At 44.9% G+C, this 24,722-nt stretch overlaps 1 protein-coding gene across 3 annotated transcripts in view; it reads left to right on the top strand.

Moving 5' to 3' along the window:
• LOC126526609 (uncharacterized) overlaps positions 1 to 24,040 on the top strand; it is a 50,475-nt gene extending 26,435 nt beyond the window's left edge. The window contains exons 4-7 of one of the 3 annotated variants that reach the window (XM_055068249.2): positions 1,900 to 2,100; positions 18,043 to 18,117; positions 19,548 to 19,916; positions 22,550 to 24,040. In XM_055068249.2, coding sequence (XP_054924224.2) covers positions 1,900 to 2,100; positions 18,043 to 18,117; positions 19,548 to 19,864 — 593 coding nt within the window. In that variant the 3' untranslated portion in view covers positions 19,865 to 19,916; positions 22,550 to 24,040. Of the gene's footprint in view, positions 1 to 1,899; positions 2,101 to 18,042; positions 18,118 to 19,547; positions 19,917 to 22,527 lie in introns of all 3 variants that reach the window. The other 2 variants (XM_055068248.2, XM_055068250.2) reach the window with 2 other exon arrangements.
• The last annotated feature ends 682 nt before the right edge of the window (positions 24,041 to 24,722 follow it).

The following is a 24,722-nucleotide window of genomic DNA, read 5'->3' as shown; positions in this document are numbered from 1 at the left end:
ACAACGAAGCTACCGCCCACTTCTATTGCACACTCCTTAATGATGCCCACAAGATTGTCGTTCATTGCTTCAACACTAAGGACCTCTTCCTGAGTCAAAGCCTAATACCTGTTCTGTAGCTTGATCCGGAATTCCTTTATTTTCCCTCTTACCGCTAACTTATTGTTCGGCTTCTTATGTACCAGTTTCTTCCGTTCCCTCCTCAAGTCTCGGCTAATTTGAGTTCTTAAAATCCTATGGTCACTGCAGCGCACCTTGCTGAGCACGTCCACATCTTGTATGATGCCAGGGTTAGCACAGAATATGAAGTCTATTTCATTTCTAGTCTCGCCATTCGGGCTCCTCTATGTCCACCTTCGGTTATCTCGCTTGTGGAAGAAGGTATTCATTATCCGCATATTATTCCATTCTGTAAACTCTACTAATAACTCTCCCCTGCTCTTCCTATAACCTGTGCTATATTCCCCCACTGACTTATCTCCAGCCTGCTTATTGCCTTCCCTGGCATTGAAGTCGCCCATCAGTATAGTGTATTTTGTTTTGACTTTACCCATCGCCGATTCCACATCTTCATAGAAGTTTTCGACTTGCTGGTCATCATGACTGGATGTAGGCGCGTAGACCTGTACGAAGGTCAATATAACAAAGTGGGTAAAATTGGCACTTTAGTTCATTATATCGAAATTTAACCTTTTACATAGATAAATGCAGTTGATGATGGGTTTTTCTTATGTGGAAGAGGTTGTTAAATTTTGATGTGACAGCGTTGAGGGCCCCGTGTCGCAGAAAATCCAGTGTTGCTATCTGGCATCTGCCCCGGGCGTCCTGTGAGTGAAAATTGCGATATATACTCTGTACGGCACTAAAGTTCTATCACTAATGTTGCTCTGACCTTGTCTTATGCTTTTTACAAGATTATTCCTCAGAATTTTCAGAATGACAGCCCACAAACAAATGCCACGAGACAAAAAATGGACAGCGCATGCCTTCTATGTTAAATCGCGTCAGACTGAAATATTGAATGTGTGAAACAGTGACAGAAGATCGACCCACGCAAGAGGTTGCATTTCTACCAGAAAGCTCGTCTTCGTGCCTAGCGTTCATCGCCAGCTCTTCCCGGCAAATGTTACAGTTACGTAAGCCGTAGTGAGACGATGCTGTCAGTGGACCTCTCTCCATGCAGTCAGACCAGGAAGAAAGGTTTGCTTGCACAGGACCGAACCTTTTAGTCAAAATGGTGCCATAAGGGATCAACACACGGCTCTCGCCATCTATTAGTGGTGCGCGGAAGTACGCAACATGCCAACATTCGCGAGTGCATGCTTCTCTGTTGGAAATGTTGTTCCCCCAAATATTGGGCTGCCAAGTTGGAGATGCAGCCCTTACACTAGTCTATAGGGTAACCAAGTGAGAGAAACGAAAATGGAACTCATATTGAAATATATGCACATAAAATTAATGTCTGCACAGCTTTTCAGCGCCATAAGAAAAGTAAAGACTTTTTGAAATTTTTTGGCTTAGGACCCTGTTTTCTTCCTGAATAAGGACTGCTTTATGAAGGTCATTTTACTATGCCAGCAGATTAGTTGCGTGCAGTCATCTGCAGCAGTAAGAGACTTGCACGATTTTCAAAGACAGCTTAGCGAGGTGTCGGTACTAGCGCTGCTGCTAGCATGCTGACATTCTGAGTTGCGCACTGTTTGGGCCTGTCATGCAACGCGTCGAGAAAGTGCAGAGAAGAAAATGCAGTTGAGGATGGCAGCTGGCCAGGCAATGTGATAAGATCTGCAGCCTTTGGTTGGCCGACGCAAGACGGGTAAATCAAAGATTCCTTTTCTCCTCCAGTGGATGTTAAATAGTCCGATGATGACAATGGTTAATGGTTCTTCTAATGTGCAGGTCGTGTTCCCATCTATGCCAGTGTACGACGCACAATTGGGGCTCGTCGTACTCTGTCTGAGGACACAGACGCAATGGCGGGAGCAGCACAGAGCATGGGTGCCACGGAATTGGAGAGACCACGATTAGGCATCCTCACCAGGTTTGCACAGAACCTCGTGAAGAATGTGAAGAACTCTGGGCAACAGGAATCAAGCACAGGTGCACTGCTGTTTTTATTTTAGTCGACTTTCATTATTTTTACAGACAGGACTGACTAAAGTAATCTAATTATCCGAGAGGTTCAGTTAAACAAGAGACAGAAAAGAAAACGTCGGAACACATGACCACTTCATTTGGCAGTACAGGGTCGTCCACTCTTAGTTACAATGCTGCTCCGGGCTGCTGGCGCTCTGCGGGGCGCCTCTGTCGGGCGCCGGAGAAACTGTCGCGCAGGGGCAGTGAGAGCCGCAGGCGGGGCTTCGCGCGTCGTCTGCTACAGTGCGCCCTGTATTGCGGTGAAGTGGGCTTCAAATTTGCACTGCCTCCGTAGAACGCCGATCGAAGAAACGTTTCCGAATAAACAAAAGACTGCTGAAAAGCCTATCAGCTGCTTTTATCCCGCTGCAGCAACCGTAGCAAAGTTTCCTGCGTGCCTGGTGAAGTTGAAACACACAAATAAGCATACCGGGGAGAAAATGCGCGCCGCGTAATATTTGAAGCTTTACACTACTGCTGCAGCACTACGATCCGCCAATATTTTAAATTTTTGGCGTCTTGCTGAGTAGCTGGTAATAAGTGTTAGCAGACGACTGCTGTTGTCTGCTGAAATCTCGGCACAACGAAAATTAATCGGAGCGGAATAGTAATAGTGGAGGTGGAGCTACATTTTCAGTCTCCTATTTTACCTTCCCACAGATAGAGGTAGACGGCCAGGTAGACTCATCAGCGTATGAAAACAATCCCTAAGGTTTACTAGGACCTCAGTCTTCAGCTTTGCATGGCTTTAAGTAGTTGCTGAGAGGATATTTATTAAGGCGATAGCGTTTAATTGTTCCTACTAGCATCTGTCCGTTACATTTTAGGTCACGTGACCTTAATATCACGTGACATCACGGTGCAGCGCGTCATGATGTCACATGATCCCTCTGCCACGCTTGCGCCAGCTGCTCTTCTCATCTGTCACGAAATGAATTCAAGCGCAGCAAATTCAACACAGTCGAATGAGTCGCAAACGGCTTTCGCCTTCCCGCAGTTAATAAACATCTATGTGCCTCCAACGAATTTTACACTTCACAGGTGGCCGTAGGAAAATATGCCGTACTGTGTTCCCACTAAGTTCCAAGTATGTGGCTGGCGTATTGAAGCAGGACATCTTGAATTGGGTATGTGGACAATTTAGTCAGCCACCTTTCAATCTGCCTCATCATCTCGCCTCCCTTCCTGCCGCTCGCCCTCGTTCAGCGTTTAGCAAAATTATTGCCGCCAACCACGGAAGTTTACCATCAAACTTCACACATGCAGCACGGTCATCTCTACCGCTGTGGTGCCTGCATCCACTCCAGGCCCTTCTTGTTATTCCCGGCATCAAAAAGAAAACGGAAATGTCATCTATCGCCCTCAAACAAACCGTCCTTTCATTCTTACATGAAAAACACAACGAACACACTCATGTTTACACGGACGGTTCTGTCTCCTGTAATAGTTCAGCTGGAGCAGTGGTACTTCCCACTCAATCTGTCACTATCAAATTCAAGACGTCTCATGCTACATCATCGACGGCTGCAGAACTTGCAGCTATCCGTGCTGCTCTGGAGTTTATAGGTCCCAATTCACCACATTCATGGTCCATCTTTTGTGATTCAAAGGCAGCTCTCCAGTGTCTGCTGTCCCCTTTCAACCACGGACCAAATGTACAATTAGTTGCAGACATCCGACTACTCCACCGTTACGCAATCGACAAGGGACACAACATCATCTACCAGTGGATTCTGGGCCACTGCGGAATTTCGGGAAATGACAGTGCGGGTGACGCTGCCCGGTCGGCCCATGATGGTGCCCAGATTGTACCCATACCGCTGTCAAGAACAGATGCAGCCACAAGTCTTCGCTCCCTCGCACGCGAGCTTACGCTAACTCTGTGGAACACCAGCGAATTGACGAACACACGTCTTCACAGATTGGATCCAAGTTTGCAACTCCGTCTTCCACCAGGGTTGCCACGAGCGGAAGCAACACTTCTGTGCCGCCTATGGCTCGGCGTGGCATTCACGAACTCCTATTCCTTCCGTATTGGAATGGCCGACAGCCCTGCTTGTGACACCTGCAGCTGCGAAGAGATGATCGCGCACCTCCTCTGTGACTGTCCACGTTACAATGTGCAAAGAAAAGTGCTCGTGACCGTGCTCGAAAAACTGGACAATCGCCCCTTCACAGAAGAGAAAGTTCTAGGACACTGGTCCAGACGGGTTTCGGCACTCAATGCCGAAAGTTCTTAAGGACATGGGAATTGTGCGAACGCCTTTGACTATTGTTGCGCGTAACATCGCGTTACTGTGTGCATTTTTCTTGTTTTTTTTCTTCTCTCTTCCTTTCTCCTTTTATTCCCTTTACCCCTTTCCCCAGCACAGGGTAGCCAGCCGGTATTTACACTGGCTAACCTCCCTGTCTTTCCTTCCCTTTTGTCTCTCTCTTTCAATCTGCCTCTAACATTTCCATCAGGGCGTTCGGATGAGCGCTAAAAGCATAACCTTTTCTTCGGTTTACTGTGACACTGGAACTTCCCGGTAGCGAAATTTCTATGACGAAGTTTATCTATAAACGTAAACCGTCAAGTCACCCAACTTTCTGCCGCCGAGTGCAACTGCTTTCGCGAGTCATTCGGCGATTAAGGCTACAAGTACGTTGCCTTATCACCACTGCAGCCCAAAATGTGATTCCCGCCTGTCTAGACCGAGAGCGCAGGCACGTCTGGTCGCTTCAATGTTTTCTGCTTGTGGGCCGCACTAAACCGAAATGTCGAGAGTGCCGGAGGATGAAAGAGCTGTAGATTTCTGTGTCAGAGAATGCTCATTGCGATAAAGAATACTCAGAGATATGTAGTACTGCAGCTACGACTACTGACTACTCTGCAACGAGTCTTCGACTCTACTCAACAACAACCCTTCCGCAACATTTTAAAACTTCGATCCTATTGTATGGGCAACTAATATTCACCATTGGTAAACGAATGCTCTCATCTTGTGTGATCTCGGGGGACTGAATATCGACTCTGAATAGGCATGAAAAACTGCGGAGATATTGTCTGAGTCTAATATGAACACTGTAGGAAGGTACTCGCGCAATTACAAAAACAAAAACGAGGCAAAGGTAAATACCAGTATGCTTTACTTCGCAGATGTGCACAAAAAGCAACAACATAAGCAGCTTATTGAGAACATGAAAACGAAGCAAGTTCTCGAATCCAGTTCTCTTGTTAGCTCAGAAGAAAAAGGAATGGCAAAAAAAGAACAACATAAATAAGGCAGTCTGGAACCGACGGTCAAGCGAGGCGCGCAACCTTGCAGCCCGTCTCGACGCAAACGCGACGCTAAGTCGTACCCTTCATGGCCTAGTAGCACGTAACATCACCGCCGGCATCTACGACAGCTCTCATCCGGCCAGGAAGGGAGTTGTAGAGCGCGTGCAGAGGTCAACATTGGCCCTTAATGTTTCCCAATGGTCTTGGACTGCTCTCCACAATTGGTCTGCCGACAAACCATGCAGGTTTTGACCCGACAACACAACTTTATTGTTCCCCCATAGGTTCTCGATGATGTCGAGGTCTGGTGATTGTGGAGGCCAATCCGTTACGGCAATTCCCCAGTTCTGCAAATACGAGGCAACCCTCTTGGATGTGTGTACTGGGGAGCGGTTGTGTTGAAGAACGAAGTCCATGTCAGGGAACGGGCCGTCTAACAGAAATGGCAAAGCTACATCATCCAGTATAGAGCAGTAGCCCTCCGATGTGAATCGTCCAGGTATTCGGACTAGAGGTCCAAGGCCATCCTTCGTCGCGGCGCCCCATACAGTCACAGAACTCCTTCCGGTACTATATTTGTTTGTTTGCAGGTACTATATTTTTGTTTGCTTTGTTGCCGTGAAGAAAACACTGTGTTCTAGTGTCGTAGAAGAAGTAATTGTCATTTGTTACAACGCACTTGTTTCATGTAATAGCATGCAAATTTGTTATATGCATACATTTCTTATGAGAATTATACACCAGCCATCCGAAACTGATTTTCAAGGAAGGGATGCTTCTGAAGGTAAAAAAAGGTGAAGTAAAAAACTCGCCCAAATGTCTATCCTTTTTCATTACACTTCTGAAGGCATACTATGTATTAATTTTGTTGAGTCTGCAAACGGATCTTGTATTCCTACCTAGCTAAGACAATTAACTCAAGCAACTGAAAAAAATAATGGCTTGACTGCTTTTTTAGCGACACCGTCTTTGCGTCAATCGGCTGCGCTGTCAAGTGGCTGAGAAACAATGAAAAAAAAAGTTTAGAATTGACGTGCATTTAAACAGTTATTTTATTGAAAGTGTGATTAGGAAACTTGGCAAATATTAATTCTGAATGCTGCCTACACGCTTTAACCTGCACATATGCATTTTTGACCTGTAGTTTAGCGTGAGCACCTTGTGCACGGAGAAGTATTGCCCTCCAAGCAGTGCACAATGCACAACACAAATTTTTTTACGCTGCCCACAATCAACGCTTGTTGATAAGACAGTGGTCAAAATCGGAACAGGTTGCGCGCAACTGTATTCAACCTTTAAGTTATGTATTCAAGCTTGTTTTTACTAGCTTTATACATATACACCTAAGCCGGACACATCGATCAGTCTGCCCGATGCGGTTACAAAAAATGAGCTGCGGCGCATTTGAAAACTATATTACGCAAAGTGTACACATTCATCAGAACGCTAAATTGCAAGCTGAATAATGCTCCTAAAACGTTTTTCAAAGTTTCCACCCATTAACTTATAAGAAAGGTTTAGGAACAAAGCCACATACCTCGTGTTGATGGGGTGCCAGACTCGAGCTCTTTGGTCCCATCTAGTAGAAAAAGTAGACTCGTCTGTGAAGACGACGCTCTTCCAATTCTCAACCGACCAATCTGCATGGTCTTGGGCAAACTGCAGGCGTTTCGCCTTGTTCTGAGCACCCAGCAGCGGCTTCTGTGCAGCAGTTCTGCTCTTAAGGCCAGCTTCGTAAAGGCGGCGCTTGATTGTAGTGGCAGAAACATGTTTCAAACCCAGCTCCACTTGTAGCTCCCGTACAGACGTCTTTGGGTTATCCACCACAGCAGCTACTAGCTGTCGATCTTCTTGATCTGTTGTCACTCTGTGACGAGGCTGCCAAGGGGCATCCTGAAGCCTGCCTTCATTCCGGTATGCATTAATTATTCTATTCACTGCGTCAATTGCACGATAGGTTTCTGCTGCAATTCATTTCTGCGAATAGCCCCTCAGACTTAAGTCCTCAATTAGCCGCCTTTCGTCCTCCGGCACTCTCGACATTTCGGTTTAGTGCGGCCCACAAGCAGAAAACATTGAAGCGACCAGACGCGCCTGCGCTCTCGGTCTAGACGGGCAGGAATCACATTTTGGGCCGCAGTGGTGATACGGCAACATTCTTGTAATCTTAATCGCCGAATGACTCGCGAAAGCAGTTGCACTTGGTGGCAGACAGTTGGGTGACTTGATGGTTTACGTCTATAGATAAACTTCGTCATAGAAATTTCGCTACCGGGAAGTTCCAGTGTCACGGTAAACGGAAGAAAAGGTTATGCTTTTAGCGCTCATCCGAAAGCCCTGATGGAAGTGTTAGAGGTAGATTGAAAGGCGGCTGACTAAATTGTCCACATACCCGATTCAAGATGTCCTGCTTCAATACGCCAGCCACATACTTGGAACTTAGCGGGAACACAGTACGGCATATTTTCCTACGGCCACCTGTGAACTGTAAAATTCGTTGGAGGCACATAGATGTTTATTAACTGCGGGAAGGCGAAAGCCGTTTGCAACTCATTCGACTGAGTTGAATTTGCCGCGCTTGAGTTCATTTCGTGACAGATGAGAAGAGCAGCTGGCACAAGCGTGGCAGAGGGATCATGTGACATCACGACGCGCTGCACCGTGATGTCACATGACCTTGTGATGTCACGTGATATTAAGGTCACGTGACCTAAGATGCAACGGACGGACGCTAGTAGGAACAATTAAACGCTATCGCCTTAATAAATATCCTCTCAGCAACTACTTAAAGCCATGCAAAGCTGAAGACTGAAGTCCTAGTAAACCTTAGGGATTGTTTTCATACGCCGATGAGTCTACCTGGCCGTCTACCTCTATCTGTGGGAAGGTAAAATAGGAGACTGAAAATGTAGCTCAACCTCCACTATTAGCACCGGCAGCACGGAGCGGCATTCTAACTAAGAGTGGACGACCCTGTACATTGCTCGATCCTAACACACCCCTGAATAAAATGTGCACCCACCATTTATTTGTTCAAATTAGGACACTAATGTAAAAATTACATTTGAGTACATTATAGTGCTACTTTATAGGACAACGAGAGACATATGTGCCACTTTTTTTTTTCAGAAAACTTGTTCTCCGCCATTGCCCATCACAACCAGCGCAGCATGACGGTGCTGCAAATCTAACCTTAGACATTCTAAGCTAAAAAAAAAAAGAAAAATTTAACACGCTTTCGACAGGTGGCGGCAGTGCCACAATTCATTTGAATTTGTTCTGTTCTTTAGGAAAGCTTCTGAATTTTTCTCATGTTCACTTCCAAAGATACCTGCCATTTAAATTGCCGGTCAAGTTACTCCTTTTGTGGTTCTTTAGAGAGGCAATTTTAGCTCCCAACCATCATCTGTTTTTATAAATTTTTATAACGTGAGCATTAAACGCGTCAAAACACAGTCGTCTGCAAAATTGCGACGTTTCTCTCTAAGCTTATTTGTGGTAAAGGGTGCATGAAAGTATTGCATGGGAATGAGCAGACATTCGGGGACAGCAGCAGTACTTGACTCTATCGACAGCAAAAGAGAGGGAAAAAAAAAAATGGCCAAAAGTTGGTTGGCATGTGCGATGAGGTGAGATTCACAGGAACAGACCACAACCCTTTGAAGGTTCCCAAGATACGCAGGTGGTGTTCCACTGCTGGAAATGAGGTGCACACAAGGTTCCTCCCCAGAACTTATGAATTGCCACTCTGCGCCACTTGTTTCGGGCCGTTTCAAGCCAAAAACCCGGCAAAGTGATTGCAAGATGGTGCCTCCATGATTTTTTTGTAGCATTTGCTGCAAAGGAAACCCATACGGTTTCCTCGAAAGAAAAGCCTCGTAGTTGAAGAAAATTTTGTCCTGGTCTGGGACTCGAACCCAGGACCACTGCCTTTCTGGAGTAGCTCAGATGGTAGAGCGGCTGCCCCGGAAAGGCGGTGATCCCGGGTTCGACCCCCTGCATATGGCTAACCCTCTCCATATCAGTGGAGAGGGTTAGCCATATCCTAACACAGCTCCTGAACATGCACAAAGTTACGGCCCGATGAGTGCCCAGACTTTTGACACTAGAGAACTACCGTCCGAGAGAATGTCACTCAGCATAAAATCTGCAACTGTTTGAAGCTGGTATTAATCTTTTTCTGCAGAGATTCGTTACAGTGGATGAAACTTGAGTGCATCATTTTCGTCCAGAGTCAAAAGAAGCCTGGAAACATTGAAAACGTCCCACTTCTCCCCGCCCCAAAAAGGCGAAGGTGGTTCCATCCACTGGCAAAGTTATGGCATCAGTGTTCTGGAATTGCAAGGGTGTCGGTCTACTGCAATTTCTCCTGTGAGGTTAAACCATCAACATGAAATATTGTGCAGCTCAGATTCGTCATCAGAGGATGGCAATTAAGTAAAAATGGCAAGGGATATTCTGGAAAGGGGTGCTGTTTCATCAGGATCATGCGCCAGTTCACACATCGGCTGTTGCAGTGGCTGCAATTCACTCCTGTGGTTTCCACCTGCTTCAAAACCCGCCCTGTTCCCCTGATTTGGCTCCCTGGGACTACCACCTATTCCCACAGATGAAAAAGCGCCTTGGTGGAAGTCGTTTTCTTTCTGATGAAGCCGTCATGGAAGCCGTAAAATAGTTTTTGGAGGAGCAGGAAGAAACATTCCACGAAAGTGGAATAATGAAACTCCAAGAGTAATGGCATACATGTGTGGCCCTCAAGGGAGGCTATGTTGAGAACTGACTGCAAAATTTCGACCCACGGTCACTACACCCGGGTCAGGCCACGAACTTTTCAGGTGCCCCCCCCCCCATAGGTAGACTTCTGGTATCTTCATGAAATGTCCATGCGACAATAGGTTCCATGATGGTCAAACAGTTGTCCATTCATTGAATTTTCCACTGTCAAGCTGCCAGTAAAGGTCTGCACCTATAAGCTTGCTTCCCTGAGCCCCCTGGCCTCGTCAAGCTGTATGTTTACAGCTTTCTTACCAGCGTGGCCTTCAACACTGTACAGGTGCTCCCAGAATAATTCGGAACGCAACACACGCCGCCGCTCGTCAGCGGAGCGCACCCGTGGAAGAAGTAGTACCATGGTCTGCACCTGCGCGGTCTCCCTGGCGAGCAAGTTTGGCTCCCTAGTGCATCTAGTTTGTGTGCCGTTGCTCGAAAACGGTAGCCCTAGGTGCCCCTTAACGTTTCGTCTGCTGGGCTGGGCCGGTGGTGTCTGTGACAAGCTGTGTCTGCGCATGCACTCGCGTTGGAGCATAAGCGCTCGTGTATGTATGTTCGCGTGCTTGGGCACCTTTTTTTTTTTCATTTTTCATGTGGTCCGTATTTATCCTTTGCTAAAAATATTTATGGTAGGTGACCGTGACTAGCGCTGGCAAAGAGCGGCGTATTCGTCTGATGAAACCGTGATGATATCGGCAGCTCGATTGATAAAGGGATACGAACATATTTAAACAACGACAGTTACGCGAATTCCGCCCTATTCCAATCGAGGCAATATGCCGAAAAGAGTACCGATGAATGTGCGGAGAAATATAATTAAGCTCAGTTCACAAGGTATACCTCAACGTTAGGTATGCCGCCTCACAGGAAAGTCTATAAGTGTGGTCAACCGAATAATCCAAGCATACAGGGATGAAGATCGCCGACTCAAAGATGCAGCACGATCGGGACGATACCGATGCACCTTGGAAGAGTCCAATCTTCTTATTGTTGCTGCAGCCGTTGCTGATCCTTTTCAGAGCGTCCGCCAGATCAAGACAGCCCTCAACCTGCAAGCCAGTGAGGAAACAATTAGAAGGCGCATGCGAGAGGCTGGTCTTCGTGGATTTGTCGCGGCACAAAAAGCACACCTTACGGAGCACCAAAAATGCCGGCGCCTTGAGTTTTGCAGGGCGTATGAACGCTGGACGACTGCAGAATGGAAGGAAGTCATATTTTCAGATGAATCGACATTTTCATCTAGATGGGATAAGAGAGCCGCGTATGGAGACCATATAACTGCAGGTATTTTCATTTTCTTTCTGATCTTTTAAGCACAAATTCTTTGAACGTGCAAAAGGTATTTCATCTCAAAAGACCATTATCTATTCCCTTCTTTTCGTGTCGCTACGAGCCTGGGTATGTTTCCGAGATCTACAGCAGCGGCCGCTGTACTGTCAACGTTTGGGGAGCAATTAGCAAAGAGGGCCTCGGTCCGATAATCCGACTGTCCCCATCGTTCACAGCTGAGGCTTACTGCGAAATTCAGGACTAGCACCTACTGCCATACGCTCTGGACGGGCCATTTAAAGAAGGCTGCTACTTGTTCCAACAAGACCTGAGCCCGGTGCACACTGCCAGAGCTGTGGAAAGACTTCTTCAAGAACGTGGTGTTCGCGTTCTTGACTGGACTCCGAAAGGTGCAGACTTGAATGTTATGGAGAACGTGTGGGGCATGATGAAGGAAAGCTTGCCCAAGCTGAATCTGGGAGGGGCCAGTGCCAACGAGCTCTGGCTCGCCATACCACGCAAGTGGAAGCGCCTTGGTGAGAGGAGGGACTTCGTCGATGCCCTCTACGAGTCAATTCCACGCCGCGTTCAAGCTGCGCTTCGCGTGGACGGCGCATTCGCGAGATATTGATAGCGGAACATGCCAATCGCTTCAGACGAAACAGTTACGTTTCGATTTTTTTTCTTTTACTGTGGAAAACATAAGCCCCGTGTTCTTCCTGTTATTTAGATTTACTATGTTCTCCTTACTATCTTTTTTTTTTGCATTCAGCTCACACAGCCTACCCTTGATTATCATTGCATATTTCCTCTGAGCAAAAGAAAATGAATACGAAAATGAGTATCTGCGCCAACAAACGCCGACTCGCGATCACTACGTAAGGATACTCGCTACCAATGGTCCAGATTCCGTGATTGATTGGCGCAAAATATTTACGAACCACGTAACGGGGTGCGCCAATAAATGACTAGAGTTGTGAAGAGTTAATTAGAGTGCCCTTTGCATGAAGTGACTTCCTGTGCGTGAAATTGGTCTTGATGAACGTGCCGCGTTATTTCATTTTGTGAACTCTTATTGCCGCTATCGCAGACACACACGTTAAGAGCGGTCATGTAATAGTGGAAGTTGTCCTCCTATTACGAAGCTAGTAGTAACACGGATAGGGAGATATATTACTAAGAGGTAATACTAATACGAGGACAATTTAACACGGTGGAAAAATAAGGGAGTGTTGCCATTGTAGCCAAGCCGCCTCACTTTGATGTAATCACGCAAAGCATTGCTATCTCTCAGACGGGATGCAGACCATGGCGAGAATACGCTGCAAGCAATGCAGGAGCCTTTATTTGTAGATTACGGTGCATGCATGCTGTGCTACAGACATTCATTCGCCCAGCCCCCATTGCACAATGCTAAAGGGCACCTAGCGCTACCTTCTTGGAGCAAGGCAACGCCAATCTAGATGCACTAGGGAGCGAAACTTGCTCGCTAGGGAGACCGCGCATGTGCAAATCTTGCCTGTATTTATCCGCCGGCGCGCTCCGCCGACAAGCAGCTGCGTGTCCAGCGTTCCGAATTATTCTGGGAGCACCTGTACCTTGTACATGTTGTAAATAAACTTGACTTGACTTGACTATTCCAGGCTCAAGCAAGGTCTGAAAAACAGTGACACACATCATCTAAACCAAAGTCTTGACTGTCAATGCAGACATGTCATTGCATATTTCTGGAACTTTTGAAGCCTCGATCTCATGTGATTCTGAATGACACCAACTGTGTAGTGTGACTCATACTTTCTGCGGATCTGGTAACACAGTGCCTTTCAGCATCCTCGATAAACCTTTTGTGATGAAGCTGTGTTGACTGTAATCATCAATCGACATTCGTACAAGGCATTTGCTTCCACTTCTCTGAGCCCAGACTTTGTCATTTGCAGGTTCCTTAGTGACTTTGTTGACGAGATGGAGACATTAGTCAGCATGCAACTTGGGTTGCACATCAGTGTGATATTTTGTTCCTTGCACTTCGCACAGCTTAGTCTGTTTCAGCTTCTGCATTTCTTTGCTCAGTGAAATAGTTTAGCGCTGTGGAAGCAGCATCCTAATTTCCGTAGTCTTGCTCTTGTTAAATGTCAGCTCAGCTAACACTTGACAAGGCATTCATCGACTGGTCTTTGTCACTGCACAGCATGCAGCCCTCTGGAGTACCACATTTACACGAGTCTAGTGTGCACCCACTTTTCACTTGCTTAAAGTAAGCAAATAAAAGTGCACTTCAATGTAACAGGTGCCCAATTTATAAAAGAAAAACATAGCACGTTTGCAATCGGAAATAAAAAAATAAAACATGCAGAATTTACCTTCAGAGAAGAAATTTTTTTATGAGCTTTCATGATGACAGTGGCATACCTTTAGTTACTAAAGTATTTTGCAATAGTCGTCTGCTTTTTCGCGCAGATTCCAGCTGACATCACAATTTTTCTTAACTCTTCCAAGTGGCCAACAGCTCGCAAACTGTCGGAAGTGCTCAGGCAAACGTCCTCCAATATCAAAAGTGCCTCCGTGACTTCTCGTGAGGTGCGATGAGGTCGTGGCTGCACCTCCTCGCATGTCTCTTCGTCTGAATCATGGTCTTCCCGGGTGCCTGTGACATCATTAATAATTTCTTCATCGGTCAGGAGACAAGTCGTGGCAACACAATCATCAATTGCGATGTAGTCCTGAAGGGTCACATCTGTGGGAAGGACAGCATCGAAGGTCAGGCAGTCATCATCGATGGACTTGGCGGACACCTCGTCGGCTGCTGCTGCATGCTCGGGCCTCACAAAACCGCTGTGCCGAAAACAGTTGATGATGACTTGTGGAGGTGTATTTTTCCACACGTGGGTGATGATGTGCACTGCGCCGAGTCCGCTTCATACAGTTTTCCAACTTCTGAGCATAAGATCATTCGCTGTAGTAGGTGCTTTCGGTACTTCAACTTCATGTAGTGAATGATATCTTGGTCCATCGACTGAAAGGCACATGTAGTGTTGGGCAGCAAAAAAACTACCTTGACACTCTTCAGTTCGACTGTACAGTTATGTGCATTGCAGTTGTCAACAACCATAATTATCTTGCGGTCCTTAGACGTGAAGTGCTGGTCTAACTGCTGCAGCTAGCCGCGAAAAATGTCCGAGGTCATCCAAGCCTTCCTAGGAAGTTTGTTGCTCTATACTCGACAGGAAGGCTTTTGATGTGTTTAAAACAATGTGGCTTATGCGCCTTCCTGATGACAAGTGGCAAGCGCTCCGTGCCAGTCGTATTGGAGGCAAGAAGCACAGTTATCCGTTGCTTGCACTTCTTGCCACCAATGCACGGGTCCGCTTTGAAAGTCACCGTCTTGTCGGGCAGAGCTCTGAAAAATAGAGCAGTTTCGTCTGCATTGAACACGTCACTTGGTTCAGATGCAGTGATGTGGTCAAGCAGCTTCACATTTTTCCACTGGGTGGTCACACTTTGGTCAGCGCTGGCCTTTTCACTACTCACATTTCTGAAGACGACTTCATGTCTCTCCTGAAACCTTGCGAACCACACTTCTGAAGCTCTGAACGATTCAATGTTCATCATCGCAGCGTACTTCTCACCTTGTGCCATGAGAGGTCCGCTCAATGGCAGATGCGCGTTGCGACAGTCAGTAACCTACTGGAGCAAAGCTTCTTCGAGCTGGGAATGAGCTGTGGTTTGCAATCACTTTCTTGATGCATGAAACTTCTCGCTTTCAAAGGCTTGAAGAATCTGTTGTTTGTTTTTCACGTACGTTCCCAATGTGCTCCGCTTCACGTAGTACTTAGTCATTACGTGCTGTTGCGATTCTTTAAAGCCTGCAAAATTTCCACTTTAATCATGAAATTCTTGGCTTCATACTTCTGCTGCTTTGCCAGCGTTTCCATCACTGTAGCGTACAATGGTGATGGCATACAAAATGCGGTCACATCGAAGAAAAAAAACTCTGCAAGAAGAGATGATGCCGACTCGACAATGGCATCGAAGGCACAGTGAAGTGAAAAAACAAGACACCAACGTTCGGTGACGCTACGATTGCCCCCACTAATTGATAACGATGCCGATGCCTCTCAGGTTTTAGTTTCGCTGCAGTAGTGCCAGTGCTGCTTTACCACACTTTCGCGTAGCGGCAGCTGTCAGCATTTGTCCAAATTAAGCGGTGCGGGGCCGAATTCTGACGAATTAATGAAGGTTTGGTCCCATAGCCCAACATGCACTTTGGCCGGGACCAATAGAGCCGTCCAAATTATCGGAATTTACGGGTGTTGAATTAACGAACTTTTACTGTACTGTCACAGGATATTACATGATTCTGCATCGTACCTGCCGATCTATGGGCCGATAGCAATCCTCACACTGTGCACAGATAGCAAGTTTGGCACGGCGCCAGAAAGGGTGGTGGCCCCATATGCCAGCGCATGCTGTGCAGAGTCACGTGAAATTCGCAAAAGTGACCGTAGTGAAGCACAAAATGAATCCATGGCAATTTAAGAGAACATGCTCTGTTGCCCTATCATGATGATGACGGTTTACACTGTGTCCGATAGCTCTGATGTTATGCTGTTGCCAACACTGCAAGTGCGGTTTGGGTCTCGCATCCGATTGCAACGTGCAGGGAATTTTCAACCCCATTTTCTCGAAAAAAAAAAAAAGGTGCGCGTTAGATTCGTGCAAATACAATGTGTCACAGCTAACACAGATGCAGAACCTTGTTTGCTAGATGATCATTCTGATTTCCGTTTTGTAGTTAAGGCTTCTTCTCTCATGTCAAAATTAATCCATATAGCCTCTTCTCGGCTTTGACGTTCAAGGCTTAAGTTCAGAGAAACAGGCATTTTATCTGGTCTGTCATAAGGCTGCTTGTACATGTTGAAGACAAGATGAGCTGAGTGTAACGGAGTGCCATTTCTATAGGCATTTTCTGTATTATAGCATAGTAGTTTTCAAAAGCATGCCATATTTTAATTCAACGTCGAGGCTACGAAGGGATCTCATACGAGTCTGTGTAAGGCCCTTTGAAATCTTTGAAAGAGCAGACTGCATAAGTTTAGAAAACAATGCATGTGGTCATCAACAATCACTGACTCGTGGCCAAGTCATTCTTTGAGCAAAGTTCTGTAGCTCTGTTGGAACTGTCATTAGTTGTCAGCAGGCCACTCATGGACCCCTTCTGCTGTATCCTCCAAGTAGCTCTGAGGATCTTTTGATTTGTCAGCATCTGTCAAATATCGGTTGTTCTGAATGGTAGACTGAAATTGATCCCAAAATTCTGGCCATTTAATGGGGTTGCCATGGAACTTTGCCCTCTCATGCTTAGCTGGCTTAACCTGGTCACATCATTGGTCAGGACATGCATAGTCATTCATCGAAGCTTCGATGAAATGCAATCATCAAAAAGTTTTACACGAACGATCGCTTCTTGATACTGTCCAATGCTTTGAAGCTCCTCAAGATTACCATCCATAACCTGCTCTTCTACCTGGTTATCAAGGTGTGTAAGTATAATTTCTTTTACCTTCAATAGATGATGGGTTAATCAGCTGGCCAGATGGTGTCATTTCTGCCTGCATTAGAGCTGACATGTCATTAATGGCGACCGCCGTTCGAACAGTAGAATGTTACAATCGCAGTCTTCCCATGTTGTCGTTGGAATCAGGGCCCTTGTGATGACGCGGATCGTTTTTTGTTTCTTATGCTGCATCCGTGCTTTGATTGTGTTGGCTGGTTGTCCTTTTTAAAAGGCTCACTTCATTTTCAGGGGTCCTTAGCTGCATGTCACAATCCTGGTCACAGCACTATACTGTTGAAAACCAGAAAGCAGAGCCAAGGCAGAGGATGTTATCTTTGACTCCTGAAAAAAAAAAAAAAAAAGTTGAGTCAAATACGGGCATGCACTCATGTCCTCACTCGCCTGCAATTTCTTTTTCTTTGATTGCTGAGTGTATTTCACAGTGTGAAAGGTAAATTCTTCTTATAAATGAATTGCACTTAATGCATTATCAGCCAAAGTGACAATGTGAGATTGCATCAGTATCAAGATGCTGGTTCAATTTTTGGCTCACCTCTCTGCGTGCTTCACTGCCAGTGACAACTATCACGTATTTCAGTAGGCATTGCTGTGGCAAATGCGGAATAATTGATGCACATTCACGCTTATTACTGATGGAAGTTGAAGGTTCACTGTACTGGCGACCAGTGTTCTCACCAGCAAGTGCAACGAGTACCTGTCGCCACACCGAAATGTCTCGTGATTGGGGCTTCTGGCACCTGGTGACACAGCTCACACCGCCACCATCACAGAAAATGAGTGCCGGCCTATACAGACGTCCTGCTTCTGTGCTGCCACTGATTGGTTCGGCATGTCTGCAGCTCAAAACGACTGGAAGATTGAGCAGCCAGTGACTGAGTCAAAGCAGCCATTTGTGACTGGTCGCTCACCAACTTGCTCATGCAATCTCCGAGAGCCACCAGCATGAATGAGCCCTCGGGCGCCACATAGTTTGACACTTTATTTGGGCATCTTGAAGGTCTTGGTGGTAACCTCCATGCCCTTTCCGCAGGCCTCGCTGCAAGCAGAGACAACAACATTCGTGAATTGGATGCTGGAGGAGAAGACTTCACTGCTGCATCTAATGGTACGCAAGGAAACCCAGAACCTGTGCCTGGCGTGTGAAAGACCGCCTTACTAGCTGCTTTCATTTGCAAATTATTGCACTCTATGCAGCGCAAACATTGTTACTGTCAAATTTTGAATTGTGGTACAAAAATGCTTTTATAGACCTATGAAAGTGCTTTAACAACATGTCACAGTAGTAGTACACTTATTTTGCCTTATGCACTGGAGTTCTTCAACCCTCAAGGCCAAAGCAATTAGAGGAAAGTGGTTACCAACAAACGCAAAACGATGGGAGAAATGCAGAAGCTTAGAGCTAAAATGCATGAACAGTTGCTTCTAATTGTGTTGGCAAAAACTGCAACAATAATATGAAACCAAACCTTGACTGGTAAGAAGAACATAACAAAAACATAGAAGTACTAATGGGCAATACTTCTGAAACTTCCTTTTTTTTATTTTAATCTTTATTTTATGTTTCTCTTTCTTTTTTTTGTGTGTCCTTTTAGCTCTGTGTATGATGTTTGAACAAAATATAAATCTGTAATAACAGCCATTTCGTCATATACTTTTACACCTTTTTGAACCATTTCAACACAGCACGTGGTAATGTGATTATAGTTGTTCTTTTTTCTGTCTCTCTCTTGTGGTTCGGCACTTTTCATATTTGCATTTGGTCTTGACATCTTTGCCAGCGAGCATCGTGAACTCGCCGTGACCTACCCGATTTTAGATTCTTTGATGGGATAGCAAGTTACACCAAACTTTACCCGCAGATGGCACTTTACTGTTGGCGCCAGCTACATGCGGGGTCGCATAATGCACAGTCCTTTCGTCCGTTGCACAGATTGACATTACGATAAGCCAACTGCTATAAAGTTAGGATAGCCCTTCTGCATTTAGGAGAAAAACAGGAAAGCAAAACTTTCAGTGCAATAAATAAAAGATTGCCACAAAACACATGTCCACTATCAAGCTGAGAACCACATTGATGTTCAGTACAACAGAACATCACTACTCCATTAGTTTCAGAGGAAAGAAAGCCCTTAATTCTATTTGACAGAAACTGTATTGACAAAAAAAAAAAGCTCTTTTCCAGACCTTCGTATGCTAGAACTGAGCTGTAGCCAGTACTGGAATAATAATTTGGTGTTCCCATTAATCAGAGTTGACTGCTCTCAGTGCGCACCTCGGTTTCTATGTGCCACTTGTATTACTGATGGCTTGCTATGTATTCTTGTTATGCAATGCTAGGAAACTCCTGAGCATGTGCAGCAGCATGTTTTCTTGCCCAAAATTTTGTGATATTCAATTCAATATTCAGCTTCTTTCTTTCTTGATTCAATTCGAAATATACTGTTCGCTATTCACATACTCGTACTGCTACAAACTAAACAAAAAATAGAATTAGCACACCCATATGGATAATGTGATCTTCACATTTACTGACAGAGCCCTGGAGCGAGGAGGAGACCAAGCTGCTTCTAGATTACTACACGACGTACATACCCCAGATTGGGCCCCACGACCGTTTCAAGACAAAAAAGCTCATGTACGAGGAAATTGCTCGAGAAATGTCTCGCGTGTTAAATGTTCAGCGGACCGGAGCGCAGTGTAAGTCTAGACTTTCCACTTTGCGAAAACAAAGGAGGAAGGCCGACAAAAATTACGAAACATCCGGCGATGCCAGATGTTCTGCTCCCTGTGGAGCGAAGTTTACCATCGATGACGTCCTTGTGCCAGAGGTGCTCCTGGAGTGTGAAAAGTGACCTAAACCACTGGGACAGAAAACACCTGCCTCTGTGACTGCATCCACAAAAAGTAAGGGGCTACTGCAGGTGAAATGGGGATAGTGTATCGTTCTGTGGGCTTTCTTAGAACAGTGATTGTGTGGGGCACACGAGCATCTCTTTCTTGAAAACGCGCAGAGCATAGGAGAACCGAAAAGAGGAACGTGGTGGTGATAAATAATTATCAATAGTATGTTCTATTGTTATTATCGATAGTTTAGCCATTATGAAAACATCTGTAGTAAAAAAAATATCAAAACTGGTTAGTGCATTTTCATTATTGATAGTACTATCGAGCACACTATGCGTAATGTAATATCGTGCAATGTGCAGCATGTAAACACCGCAACGTTAACGTGGTGGCATTTCCGTGTTCCCAATTACATTAAATGAGTGTTGCTGATGGCCAGTTATTACAAAGTTTCTGATATCATTAACCAAGAATTCAAAAATTGTCAATCACACTGTCACTAGCCAAACTATGACAAAACTGCTATAATAGTATAATATACTACTATCAATTGTTTTTGTTGTGTTATTGATGGTTTCATAGCAAATATTGTAATATGTACTATCTAAAGTGCTAATGATAGTATGAGGGTGGATGAAATATAAACAAGATCCTAAATATATAATTTTTGAACCTGTAAGAAACAGACCAAGTACACATTATTTTTCCACATAATCTCCTCATTTATAAATGCATTCTCCCAGTGAATCGGTAGCTTTTTAATCCCGTCATTATAGAAAAAACTGGGTTGTGCCAGTTGCCCACATACTCCTTCACTGCATTGTCATCAAATTGTTGACTTCCTAGGGCTTCTTTGAGTGGCCTAAAGAGATAAACAAGAAGAAAGGAAACTGAGGGCCCAATTTTTATTAATCATATCATAAGACACCGAAGACGAGGGCACTAAGGACAACACAGGGGAAATTACTTGTACTTACTAATTGAATTAAAGAAATGATAAATTATTGGAAATGAAAGTGGATGAAAACAAAACAACTGGCTGCAGGTGGGGCACGAACCAAGGTCTTTACATTACGCGTGCGCTGCTCTTGCGAATTGAGCTACTGCAGTGTCATTTTCCCATCCGCTTTCTGGGGTACTTATGTTTATCTACCAAAACTTGACCTGGGAGTGTTAGCCATCACCACACCTCATGGCCTTGACAGCGCAGGCTGTGAAGGCCACTCCACACCTCCGCCGTTGAGGTTATGAGGTGTGGCACTGGCTAACACTCCCAGGTCAAGTTTTGGTAGATAAACATAAGTACCCCAGAAAGTGGGTGGGAAAACGGCGCCGTGGCAGCTCAATTCGCAAGAGCAGCGCACGCGCAAGGTAAGGACCTGGGTTCGTGCCCCACCTGCAGCCAGTTGTCTTTTTTTCATCCGCTTTCATTTCCAATAATTTATCATTTCTTTAACTCAACACACGTGCAAATGCACCAACTTCTGTTCTGCATTCAGAAGATGTGCGATGTACTGGGCAGACACTTTAGGATTCCTAGGACGTTCACCTTTGTGATTATGGACTGAGCGCTTCTTGAACTTCTCCCTATCTTTTCAAAGATCGGCATAAATTCTGAAAACAAACTTTAGACACATTCTAGCGTCAATTGCCCTCCACAGGATTTTGAACACTTTCAATGCTCTACTCCATAATGCCCCTCCGTGGGCAACGATAATGGTTCTCATTTTCAATCTGTACAGCTTTCCATTAATTCTTTATGCCAGGCAAACACACGGAGCCTTGAAAGCGCTTGATTCCGAAACTGTGCCCTCAATTTGTGTAGAATTTTACACCCTCGCAAGTGAGAAACATAATGTGTTGTGCTACAGGCAGGTGTACCTCTTTCTCAGTCATCGATAGACAGACTATCAAGGGAATGTAATGAGACCGGCTGGCTGCGACTCCTGAATCGTCTACCTTACAAATTCTGAAAAGACAGCATGTGCCAATTGATAGAATGCACTCTACAATAAAAGCCTTGTTTCTGTTTGATCCACCTTCATAATACTGTCAATAGCGTATTTCACACTATCAATATTTTCATGAGAATGTTGATGCTATTTATAGTCAATTTACTTATCACTAGAAGCACTACCGTGAAGGCAAAGAGAGTTGAAGTGTGAACAACACAGTCGGTAGCTCCCGAGGTTTACATCCACAAAGCTGGTTTCACACAGCACATTAGGGGGTGTGGGAGATGACAACACTGGTCTTGCTTCCCTTTTTTTAGTAATCTGAACAAACTTTGTAATCTAGTTCAGTATTTCAGGCTGATTTAAGAAATATACATATATTTTTTTTTTCTCAATTTCAAATGATTTAACTATTGGGTTCATGACGAATACAAAGAAAAAAAGAAACTTCTGAGTGTTACTATTGGCATATGCCTAGATACTACAAAGCATGAGGCACGGCATGGTGGGATTATTTTAATGCCAAAGCAATATATGCCCAATTACGCGAGAATGTTTTGGTGGTGGTGTGGCTGAAAGATGGTACCAAAAATGGCCAATGGCGCAAAGAGTAAAAACATGTCAAAAGATTTTCGCATTGACATCAAATTTTTGAAGGGGGTTTCTGTAAACAAAGTAAATTAATGGCTTTTAAAAGAATGTTTTGTACATTTCAGCCTGGGTGTGAATCTAACCCAGGCCTCCGGGTGCAAGACGAGCACGCTTCCTCGATGCCACGGCGGATCCATGGTTCTGGCTGACTAAAGGAGTGCCTAGCGTGTGCGTTCATGATGCTCCAAGAACTACAAAGAGTGTAATACTTAAGCAGTCTTAAGTGTATTTACCGTGTTTCTTTTTTAATATGACAATTTTAATTACTGTATATCACTATGAATTAAATTTTTCAAATGTAGTGAGACAGGTGGAGTATTGTCACAGCATATAGAAACATCTTATGCATTTTGTAGGGGCAGAACAGAAAGGTCTCTGTGGGAAAATAATAACATATAAAGAAATAGACTGACGCAACATTATCCTTGTATTTGAAAAACCATGTGCACTACAATACAAACACTGTTTTGGGATCTTTGCAATAAACAAAAGATTTCGGGAAAAAGGTCCCGTTGCGTCGTGGCAGAATTGAAGTGCAAAGCACCGAATTGTCAAAATACGAACATGAGGTTAGTGGAAAGAAGGACAAGCACAGGCACTTTGTGTCAGAAGGTCGTACCGGATGTTCTCGCTCCATTCTCACCCCATTCTCTTTTTCAGTGCCCAGAGAACGACTCTGGATTTTGGCACGTCTCTTGAAGGTTGCCGACAATGGAGGCTAAAAGGTTTTCATGCTTAAAAATCTTTCACATTTACTACCAAACACCCCACTTAAAAATGCACCGCCAAACATGGTACTGCCTTTGCTAAAGCAGTTGTCTGAAGCAGTACATTTCACTCAGAAGTGAAATGGGATTACTTTAGGAAAGCAGAATGTTCAATTTACTAAAAGCCTACTGTTCGTTGTCAATTTTTTGCAACCAGTGTAAAGATTAGACGAATCCACAAACGTGTACGCCGTGACTGAAGGAGATAAGGCGGCTCGACCACCGTTTTCATTTATTTGTTTGTTGTATCTCTCGTGAGGGAGGAGGCTTTGGACATGGAGAGAAACTGCAATTCACATTTATTATTTGCTATAGGTAGTTCTAAAAAGGGCCTCACACCATTGGATATCTTATTTGATTTGCAATACTCAATTGGAGCAGCTCTTCAATTTTTGTAAAAGAACTGCCAAGCTCGACACTCATGCTTCCCCTGATGCTGTTTTCCCCGCATGGCTCTCGCGTCCCCCGTAATCCAACTTCTCTGCCTAGCTAAGCCCCGGCTGCGGTCGGTGTCGTTGCAGCATGTTACGAGATGGGGCGAGTGCTGTGCTGCTAATGCCACCTAGTGGCGGGGTTGCTTGGGAGCAACAGAGAGTTGGCTCTTCCTCTCGGGGGTCGGCGAGCATGCGGGCACGAACGAAAAGGTGTTGGCGTCTAGCATGCGGGCAAACATATTCACTTGCTGTCCGGTCGCGGTGAGTCGGACTTGCTCGATTTGTCCCGCACTCATCAGCATTTTCTCTCAGTAATAATTCGGCTGGCTATAGATTAGTGTATCAAGGCGCAATAAATATGCTTGTGATTGTCTGCACTACTGTGTTGTCGTTCCTTTGTCCCAAGAGCACGTGTGAGACCCCACAAGCTGGCTTTCTCAAGAAAGCCACTGCAAATCATACATTCAGCATTTTAAAGCACTTGATATCTATATACTGAATCCAGTGGTTGCTGTGCCATTTAACTTCACTATCGACATTCTCTTGTAATGTATCTGCACTAAAAGAACTTAATGCATCTCATTCATTGCATCAAGAACATTTGTTAATGTAGCATAGGCATTGCACAGGCGTGGTTAAAAATAGTCAAACATAAACCTATCAGTCAGCAGTGCTACACACACACACATACGAACATCATAAAACACTTTTCAGTGACACTTCAAGATTTCAAGATCTCTATGTTGGTTCACTAGAAGCTCAGTTTGGAAGTTACGTTCTGTGCCTGTTGACATTTAAATACATGTATCGAGAGCAGTGTTTGTGCTCCTCACAATACGCTTGATTAGATTTCTAAGTCATGTGTATCCGAAACATTATACAGCACTTTGCAATCAGAATTCAGCACAAGTGCTCATTTGAAGCCATAACAGAACACAATGTCTGTGCAAGTTAGTGCGTATTTATGAAGCCGGTGAGACATGCAGACGCATACACACTGCATTTCAATTTCAACTCGCCTTATTTACCAGATGGTTCTGGTTGGATGAGCGCTCCACT

The sequence above is a fragment of the Dermacentor andersoni genome, chromosome 8, assembly GCF_023375885.2.
Source record: "Dermacentor andersoni chromosome 8, qqDerAnde1_hic_scaffold, whole genome shotgun sequence".
NCBI classification, from domain to species: domain Eukaryota; kingdom Metazoa; phylum Arthropoda; class Arachnida; order Ixodida; family Ixodidae; genus Dermacentor; species Dermacentor andersoni.
This window is presented reverse-complemented; position numbering and strand designations above follow the sequence as displayed.